Source organism: Hippocampus guttulatus, chromosome 1, assembly GCF_054856545.1.
Source record: "Hippocampus guttulatus isolate MCC_2025c chromosome 1, RoL_Hgut_1.0, whole genome shotgun sequence".
Lineage (NCBI taxonomy): Eukaryota > Metazoa > Chordata > Actinopteri > Syngnathiformes > Syngnathidae > Hippocampus > Hippocampus guttulatus.
This window is the reverse complement of record NC_141261.1, coordinates 25,791,196-25,801,470: the sequence shown is the minus strand read 5'-3', so window position 1 is coordinate 25,801,470 and position 10,275 is coordinate 25,791,196. Positions and strand designations below refer to the sequence as shown.

The following is a 10,275-nucleotide window of genomic DNA, read 5'->3' as shown; positions in this document are numbered from 1 at the left end:
CTTATGTTCTCTTTTACTGCTCCTTTTCCAAACTTCAAGTGAAAATTTGACACACCACAGAGAAGGGAGTCATCAACAATGCTGCCAAATTGGATTGATTACAAAATCATCAAATTTGTCAAATGAGGCTTCAAATAGTGACAAATTAAGATGTTCTATGTCCACTGAAACCACGCCCACCAAACTGCCGATCCAAAGCTTGTAATTCAATGAGCTTCCCAAAACAAACAAAGTACAACACTTGTTAGCATTTACAAACAAAAGCAAAGTAAATAAACACAAAGTCGCTGACTAAAATTACTAACAAAGTACATGCAGTGTTTTTGGAGATCACAAATGTAAAAAAAAATCCTTACAGGACCTTCAGCATAGGTACGGTAAAAGAGCAACATTTTTCATCTGGATGTAAAAATATTTACATTTACAGCTGACTTCACTTCTGTTGACAGCTTATTCAATTTGCCTGCATCATAACAGCTGAATGCTGCTTTACCGTGTTGACTTGAATTCTGGGCTCTTAGTTAGTGAACCCCATATGCAGACCTTACAGCCAGCCCCATTGGGTTTATATTCTATGAGCGTGTCTTTAATGTAAGATATACATAAACCCTGCAATTTATGGACCAGGAGCTGAATTAAAAAAAAAAAAATCTCTTCTCCAGCTGGCTGGGAGCCAATGTAAAGCCTTTAGGACTGGAGTCATATGTTCTGTTCTCTTTGTTCTGGTCAGAACCTGAGCTGCAGTTGTTTTAGTGGTTGATTTGATGTGACTGCTGAAAACATTCAGTCAGGAAAACGTTACCCGTGATAGGGAACTGGACTGTTCCGTGTCATTTTAGCTAGTCCTAGTCTTTGGTTTGTCTGATGCAAATCCATTTCCATTTAGTCTGATGCAAATATTGGTGCCCTAATTCTTATTTCGTGGGGTAAGGGTGAACTGAAAAGTGTCAATCAGCATTGTTTTTGACATGGCCAAAAATTAGGGTTTTGAAATTAGCTTAATGCTTTGTCTCCAAAACTGAGTATAGTACGCATTGCACAGTTCTTCGTCTTTGCACGTTTTCAGCAATTATCTTCAAGCATCTACAGTATTGGGAAATACATTTCGGAATTAACAGGGCCTTTGAAAATAAATTTAACTATAGTAATAACCTTGAATGAGCAGGCTTCAATTGTCAATGAACTTGATTTTTTTGCTGCATGACGTGTTCGTTGTCTTGAACCCTTGAACCAGTCGCCTCTCCACAAGCCACCTCCCTGTTGCATCACACAGTTTAGTGGCAAAAAGAATCTTCTTATCATATCACCGCACCAGCATTGAAGACATTATTAACCGATAGAGTGAAATTGTGTTCTTGCTACCTCAGTGATTGCTGCATTGGATGGCAAAATGCTAAAGTCGACATAATGTGCACACTGGGGAGGAAGACTGAAACAATATGTCAACATTTGGAGTGCTGACAACGAAAACTATATAATGGATTGGAAACATCGCTTATACGTGCATGAACTTAATTTGTAACACGAAGATTTATAATTAAACCTCCAATTAACCACAAGAGTCTAAAAGAATCTATTTTGCGAAACCGACACTCAACTCCCAAATAATCAACATACATGTGAAAAATGAACAATAAATGGATCGAGGTACAAAAATGGAGGGATCCTGAAACGCCGCTCAAACAACAACAGCCCAGAAATGTGTGCTGCCAAGTCTTTCGGTAGGCCTTTAAAAGTGTTTCAGTGACAGCAGCTCTCTGGAGGGAGTGGCAGAGTGACTTTTTAGACGCCTTCTGCCAACTAGGCTTTCGCTGACTGCTGTTGGGCTTATCTACCGACAAGGTACTCAAAGCGCTTTAACACTGTCTCCTTGTGCACCTACTGATGACGCTGCATCAGGAACAGCAGGGGGTTCAGTACAGTATCTGGCTGCAGGACACTTGGACGACACATGTTCACAGGGGCTGGGGATCGAACCCGCAACCTCTGGTTTGGGACACGACCACTCCACCACCGGAGCCATGCTGCCCCAACGCGAACTGCCCACTGACAATTTAAAAAAAAACTGCAACCAAAGGCCGTTAAAAACTCACTTTATTGTGGTACAAGCCTACAAAGATTTATAAATTTAGATTTATAAATGAAACACAAAAAAAGGGGCCAGTGTTTATCTTCACTCTACACCAAGACAAACTCAACCAACACAACTACTGCACTGTGCAAACAAGAGCATTTTGTAATGAACCTTAGCGCATCATAGTCGGCGTCATCATAGTAACCTCTCAGTAATCGAGTAGCGGTCGGTCTCAGTGTGGAGGCAGGCAGCAAGTTGGCAGACATTCAATCAGCGTACGCCGTTCCAATGTGTGCACTGTGTTGTTAGAATTGGATTACATTTATTGTGAGTCAGCTATGTAGCCAGAGCAAATGCGGCAACTTCCTTTGTAGCTTGACAACTTGAACATGACCCCAAAAAAAGAAAGGTGATAAAAATGAAAACAAAAGTGGAATGAAGGTAAAAAGTGGGGTAACAGTGGAGCAAGTTGAAATCCGGAGTTCTGGAAGCTATATAAAATATAAAATGAGAGATGCTTTACAAGTGTCCGATTGCGTGTGAAGAACCGAACGCATGATGACACATTTATCAAGTTGTTCTTATCTTCAGGAGGAGTATTTACGTAACCGTCGTTGCGCTATCCTGGTTTATGTTTCAAGAGAAGTAGATTATCATCGGAGCTACTCAACTAATGGCTTGCTTTTCTCAGCGGACGTTGTGCTTCAGAGAGCATCTGTCTGGCCAGGGCAGCATGCAGCCTTTGTCCCTCCTGAGCATACTATAAAACCCACTTCCACATGTGGAACAAGCACAGCCAGCCAATTGCGTTCGACCAGGTAAGAGGACTGCTGATGTTTGGAACTTTAACAGGTGAATTTCGATCCATTTTTAACAAGAACTGACATCCGTGATCATCTCTGTTCATAGCGACGATCCACAAACATGGCTCAGCGACAACTATTGGCTGGTAAACTTCTAATTTTCCATTTGAAACAAAGGCACGTGTCCAGTACCAAAACCTCGACATACATAATCATTTTGAGCTCTCTTTTTCAGGACTGTCCCTCTGGATGTGCCTTCAAGTTGGTTCGTCCTTGACTATGTTCATGGCGCCCCTTTTCTCCAACAGCGGCGGCGTTATTTGTTTGCATTCCTCTTCTTTCTAACAGTGTCCTCCAGCAAACTGGTCTGTTACTTTACCAACTGGTCCCAGTACAGGCCAGGTGTTGGAAGATACATGCCAGAAAATGTGGACCCCCATCTCTGCACACACCTGATCTACGCCTTCTCCATCATCAACCCTTCTAATGAGCTGTCAACCTACGAGTGGAACGATGACGTTCTGTATAAATCCTTCAATCAACTCAAGAGCAGGCAAGTTCTGCCAGCCCGACACAGGGAGAGCATCAAACAAATTCAAACTCTTCAGAGCACAGAAAACACTTTTCCACTTTCACTTAGTCCATCTCAGATGAGCTTGCGCCTAGAGTAACTGGCGGCGTTTCCGTGCGTTGTCGATATATGGCTTTCACTTTGCAAAGTGGAATTTTAGCGTGTTCTTGCAGTTGTAGTGACAACGTATAAAAGTGAATTGTTGACAAAACAAAAGTTTTATGAAGTGTTCTTGAGCCCATGTGGCAATATCTTTTACACAAGGATTTTTATTCTCTTGTTTTCTTATTCAGTGTCGCTTGGACAAATCAAACGACACGGGAAGTCAGTCTTGGGGGGTTTTCGGCCTTGCTGCTTATGCTCAGAAATGTCTCCACATTATTTGAAACTTTTGATGGCATTTTGGACCGTAGATGATGAAATTTCAAAATTATTTCAGATTGCAAGTTGAAAAATGGTGTTCTTAACCTGTTGGGCTATGTATTTTCTCGCAGAGCTGTTCACAAATAGGTCAACCTCGCCCCATCTTTGCTTGTGATTGACTGAGCAAGTCAGGGAAGCTCCTTTTATGCCCAATCGAGACACTCTCCTATTTCCAGTGAAGATGCTCACCTGTAAAATGTTGCCAACAGGTGTGGTTTGAGCATTCCTCAACTTTCCCAGTCCTTCGAGCCCTTGTCCTATCTTCATTGGAAGGTGTTGCGGGCATCAAATTCAAAATCACAGTTTTCGCAAAAAAAAAAAAAATAAACTCACGTTAATTAGTTTGAACATTAAATATGTTGTCTGTGAAGTGTATTCAACTGTATATAGGTTAAAAAGCGTTTGCAATCTCCCAGCGATAGAGCACAAAAAATGGAAACACGGCTGAATGCTCAGGTTTAATAGAGGAGAAAATGCAGCAATCTACATCAAAGGGCAGTGCTGTTATTAGAAATAATTGTCGTTATAACGATGATTACAGCAGTATAAAGTGAAGTGACTCAAAATAAAGACCGAAGTCAACCCGAAAGCCTAATGGTTAGGCTGGGCTGCCCAAAAAGGGGCAGTCGAACGCCATCGGCTGAGGTAAATGAACGCCTACAACAAGCACACAGAAAGTGACACTGGATGTACTGGTTCCAGTAAAACACGATAGGGAAGTTCAGAGAAGGCTCTAACCAAGCAAAAAGCACGCCGAAAAAAAAACTCTGACAGAAGGGCAAAGGAGCCAAGCCAATGAACACTGACAGCAAATGGCATTCATTCTCACAAAGGTTGAGGGCGTGCTGGTGCCTATCCCGGCTGTCTTGGGCCAGACGCGAGCTACACCATGAATTGGTCGCCAGCCTACTTCAGGGCACAAAGAGACAAAAAAAAACCAACAAAAACCACGCACTCACAGTCAGGACAATTTAGAGCCTTCAATAAACCTGCCTACCGTGTACTTCAGATCTTGAATCTTTGCTGGCAATACTTGTCTAAGTTTGAATTCTGAATGTGATGGTCACATAGAAACCCCCAGCTGAAGACTTTGCTCGCTGTCGGTGGCTGGAACTTTGGAACTGCACAGTAAGAATTGTCCTTGGATTCATTTCAAACAAACCAATGATGGGACTATAAAAGGCATACCGTACGGTGTACGGGGTTTGTCCGTAAAGCTGGTGAACAAGTGTCTGCTCCCCACTGCTGCAGATTTACCACCATGGTTTCCACTCCTGCCAACCGCCAGACGTTCATTCGTTCTTCCATTCAGTTCTTGCGACGGTACGGCTTCGATGGGTTGGACCTGGACTGGGAGTACCCCGGAGCGCGAGGAAGCCCTCCGGAGGACAAGGAGAGGTTCACGGTGCTTTGTCAGGTCAGCTGGCCGAGCCGGAAATGACTGGAGGCATCATCTTGAAAGACGACTGCAAATTGTTCTGCAATTCCACGTAGGAATTGATGGCTGCCTTTGAGGAGGAAGCCACACAAACGAGTCGACCACGCCTGCTACTCACGGCCGCGGTTGCGGCTGGGAGGGGAAACATTGACAATGGTTATGAGATTGCCCGAGTGTCAAAGTGAGTCTGCTTGTCTTCCTCCTCTTGCGACCTTTGGTCACAACAAAATGTTCTGTGGTGTCGAGCAGCTTTCTAGACTTCATCAATGTGATGACCTATGACTTCCACGGAGCGTGGGACCCCATCACTGGTCACAATAGCCCCCTGTACCGCGCCTCTTCCGATCAAGGGGAGAACATCTACTACAATGTGGTGAGTGCCATTTTCACACCGGTCCTCGATTCCAACCTGTAAATCCAGCGCGTTGTAGGCAAACAGACTCGTTTCTGTCACCCTTCCTCAAGGATTTTGCAATGAAACACTGGCGAGATCAAGGAGCTCCGCTTGACAAGCTCAACCTTGGTTTTGCGACGTACGGACGCACATTTCGTACAGTTTCAGCAGCTCATGGCGTTGGCGCACCTGCCTCCGGAGCGGCCCCGGCTGGGAGTTACACACGTGAAGCTGGCTTTTGGTCTTACTATGAGGTCGGTCAACATTCACCACACATGTTTGATCACTGTCATCAGTCACCAAGAATAATGACTATTTTTTTTTTTTTTTAACGATTAAACCTAAATCCATCCACTCTCTCTAGTTATATAAATGCTGAGCTTCCCCGAGACCACCCGAAACATGCTTTTTTTGGGGGGGGGGGGGGGCATCCTATTATCGTATAAATGCACATCCACTTCAGTAGGTGGCAGTGGCACTCTCATTGTCAGAGTGTGCGCAGGGAGTATTAGTTCTAAAGTGTACACTGAAAAGACTCCATTTTATTTTCTCAAGTGGCTGCGAACAATAGTATCATCTGGATTTTGATACATTTTTCAAGTCAATTTTTTATTTTTTTTATTTGTTTGTTTATTGAATTTTCCATCAATTTCCCGCTCCCACGCGGTCGTCGCTGGCTCCCTCGCGGTCGTCGTTGGTTCCCTCGCTGTCGTCGCTCGCTCTCTCGCCGTCATCACTGGCTCCCTCGCGGTTGCTGGCTGGACGTCTCCTGGGTCCCTCGTGGTCGCTGGCTCCCTTGCGGTCGTCGCCGACTCCCTCACGCTCGCTGGCTGGCTGCCTCCCGGCTCTCTCACGCGCGCTGGCTGGTTGTCTCCCGGCTCCCTCAGGCTCGCTGTCTCCCGGCTCCCTCGCGGTCACTGGCTCCCCTGCAGTCGTCGCTGGTTTCCTCTCGGTCGTCTCTGGCTCCCTTGCGGTCGTCGCTGGCTCCCTCGCGGTGGTCGCTGGCTGGTTGTCTCCCGGCTTCCTCGCGGTCGCTGGCTTCCCTGCAGTCGTCGCTGGCTTCCTCGCGGTCATCACTGGCTCCCTCACGGTCGGTCGTCGCTGGCTCCCTCGCGGTCGGTCGGTCTTGAAAAAGTTATTGTCCGGGTCCAAGTTGTTCTCAGGGTCAAATGTCTTGTGGTCAGTAGGGTTGGAAGTCATCAAAGGGTTGGAAGGGTCATCAAAGGGTTCAAAGTCCATGTTTTTGGTATGTGAATTTCCTGCTTCAGTAGGGTCAGAGTTTTTATCTTCGGGTGGTGAATAATTCTCAGTATGCTGCTTGATGGTGTTGAACTCGAGCCTGTTGTGTTGGAGTACTGGTGCGGGGGTGGACGATAAGTTTGTCATGTCTTAAGTAGGCAGTTTCCCCTCTGTCACGTGCAGCTTTTAATTTTGGGAGGAGCTCTTTTCTTTTTTGTCGTACGGCATCTGTAAAGTCTTCGTTGATGTAGATGTTGGAGCCTTTTAAGTATTTTGCTTTTTGTAGGATCCTTGATCTGTCCTTGAATTTGAGAAATTTCACCACAACTGGCCTCGGACGAGGTCTTCCAGGTTCTTGTCTTCCTGTGCGGTGAGCTCTCTCCACCTCAATTTGCCCCTGTATCAGCAGCTTCTCCTTGAGGATTTTTTGAACTTTTTCCTCTGTTTCAGTCCACGTTTCTCCCGGTTTTTCCTCAATTCCATCAATTACCAAGTTGTTTCTTCTTGACTGTCCTTCCAAGTAGTCCATCTTGTCTGTTAATACAAGCATGCCGTCACATATTTTGTAGAATTCTGTTTGCATGTCTTTGGAATGGCCAGTTTGACTGATTAGATTTTTTTTTTCGTCTACCTCTTTTTGGGTAAAGTTGATGCTGGTTTTTATTTCTTGGACTTCCCTGGTAAAAGTGTCAAGTCGTGAGTTTGTTGAGTCTATTATCATCTTGACAAATCCTTTGAAATTTTCCTGTTGTTGTTGCAAGAGCGCCGTAAAAAGCTCTTTTTGTTGCTGGAGTAATTCGTTTACTTGAGTGAGGGTCAGGAAATCCTCATCCTGCTTTGTGTCTTGCTTCTGTTTGGGTGGCATTTTGTCGGGTCTCGTTGCTAGCCAGTTGTATGCTAGTTTGTGACGTGTCCAGTGGGCTTGCTGCTGGGTGTTTCTAACGTGGCAAGTGGGGTTGCCGGCTCCCTCACGCTCGCTGGCGTTCGGCTGGTTGGTCTCTGGTGGTGGGTTCCAGCTGCGTAGCGACTTTTCGCAATTAGCTTCCGTGCTAACGTCCGCGGTTAGCTTCCGTGCTAACGAGCTAGCGTTTCGTCCAACCCCCTCTTCACGTCGCCAATTTCTACACACGCGCTGCCACCATGTTTCGCTCTGTTCTTTACTTTCAAATGTGGGAAAGCTTCACACGAGAGAAATGTTGACTTTGCTGTTGCTGCTCCTTCTTTCCGCTCTGCAATGCGTAGCAACTCACACTTCCTCGTAGCTCTGTGGCCTCCTCGTAGCTCTGTCTGCACCGGTGAGATGAAGCCTGCTTAAAAATTTGCTCCAACGATTTCGGAGATGTGTCTGACTTTGACAGCAATGGCGGCAGTTCAACCGGCAGTAGAGGTATAGTCTACTTTAAATTTTGAAAATGTTCAAAATTTGTTCTTCGCGAATAAAAAAAAAAAAAATACTGAGACCATTAAAATTGTTGGCGAACTACGACCTTGAATGAACCGTGACAAAAAACACAATTCGCAACAAACCTTTTTCGTTCAGTGAGAGACATTCTTTGGAATATGTTCAAAAGTTTTGCGGCGAGAAAAACAATTTGCAACTGCTTGCAACCTTTTAGGCAAAAAGGCAAAGTTCGCTACGTGCTCACACACTCGCGAGAAGTGGCGGCTCAGTGAGATACGGGCTTCAACCATGTGGAAAGCCTTCCCAGAAAAGTTGAAGCTGTTCCAGCCGTTAAAGGGTCGACGAAGACGACTAGATGCGGGCATGAGAAATACTGTAGTTGTGTGTGCTATCATTGTTTTTGTGGACCTCAGACAACTGTATCTTGGCGGGTATGTTTGAGTAGGGACTCTGCATTTTTCAGCATTCCAATATTTGGAACTGCACGACAAAAACCACTCCCGAAACTTTGCCGTGCCGACTCCAATGCAGTCTGACTGAAAGGCTCATATGCCGGCCGTCGCATATGCAATTACGACAAACCCAGTCACTTGTCCTAGTGAAGATTGTTTTCACGGATTGTTCATTTCATCTCAACAGATCTGCACGTTCCTCAGTAGAGGAGGAAATCTCAGCTGGATCGAGGAACAGAGGGTGCCGTATGCCACTCAAGGCAATGAGTGGGTTGGCTTTGATAACAGGCAGAGCTTTGAAATCAAGGTAATAAATGGCCTTCTTCCACGAATGCTGAAGTTGATGGACTCATTGGTCGTGTTTGTACGTTGCCTGCGTTGCTGGAGAACAGCCGCTGCTGTGTGCCAACTGGCCTCATCAAACCAAAGATAATAATCTTCATTTTGGACAGACACTACGTGTTCCTAACAGCATGTGGCTGTGTATCGTTCCTACAAATGCTAATGAGGCACCAATAGGTTCAAATGTTCCTTTATTTCCATGAAACACTGTTACAACCAAGAAATGATTTACCAAATACAAATCTCCAGATTTTTCCTGCGTTGTTTCCGTTCCCATTCAGTTCAAAAAGCTTTTGCTCAAATCCATTTGAAACTGATGCTCTCTACCACTCAATGCTGTCTCCCAGACGCAGTACCTGAAAGAGGAAAACTTTGGCGGGGCTTTTGTCTGGGCTCTGGATCTCGATGATTTTACTGGACAGTTCTGTGGACAAGGAAGCTATCCACTCATCCGTTACCTGCGCTATCTTCTGGGTTCAGGTCTGGAATTCGTGGCAAGAAAAAAAAATCTGATCTGCCAAACAAGTCAAATATCTTGTGACTAATCTCTTGGTTGATCATCTACTTCATCTGGGTAGATTTCCCAACAACGCCGCTGTCACCCACAATGCCAGCAGGGACCACGGCTGGACCAACTGAAACCACAATGGCACCGGAGTTCCCAATGACGACAAAGACCACAACCGCACCCTCTCCGAGCACAATAGCGACAGAGACCACCGCTGCACCAACCACCACAACTATCGCATCTGGAAGTGGCTTCTGTGCCAACAAGGCTGACGATCTGTACGAGAATAGTAATGACACAAACTCCTTTTATCAGTGCTTCCAGGGCCGCACCTTCATCCAGAAATGTCCTGCTAATCTTGTTTTCAACAGCAAATGCAAGTGCTGTGATTGGCCAAAATAAACATGAAATCATTGCCTTGCTCAAACAGCGCAGTTTTTTTTGGGGTTTTTTTGTTGTTGTTTTTAAGGGGACTATATGCAAACACCATCACAATGCTTTCTGTTTATGGCGACAACATCAATAAAATACCTGTGCTGCATCCTCTGTACAGTACCTTGTCTGTAGATATTTTTAACCTGACTGTCATTAAACCAAATCGTTAGTCAAATGTTTTATTTTTTGGGGAG

The 10,275-nt window shown here is 45.1% G+C and overlaps 1 protein-coding gene across 1 annotated transcript; it reads left to right on the top strand.

Moving 5' to 3' along the window:
• Positions 1 to 2,769: 2,769 nt before the first annotated feature.
• Positions 2,770 to 10,196, top strand: LOC147211144 (acidic mammalian chitinase-like). Its single transcript, XM_086122579.1, has 12 exons — positions 2,770 to 2,892; positions 2,984 to 3,023; positions 3,113 to 3,142; positions 3,226 to 3,430; positions 4,943 to 4,999; positions 5,123 to 5,288; positions 5,366 to 5,490; positions 5,559 to 5,682; positions 5,775 to 5,957; positions 8,984 to 9,103; positions 9,486 to 9,618; positions 9,717 to 10,196. The coding sequence occupies exons 1-12, from the start codon at positions 2,854 to 2,856 to the stop codon at positions 10,046 to 10,048; spliced, it is 1,554 nt and encodes a 517-aa protein (XP_085978705.1). The 5' UTR covers positions 2,770 to 2,853; the 3' UTR covers positions 10,049 to 10,196.
• The last annotated feature ends 79 nt before the right edge of the window (positions 10,197 to 10,275 follow it).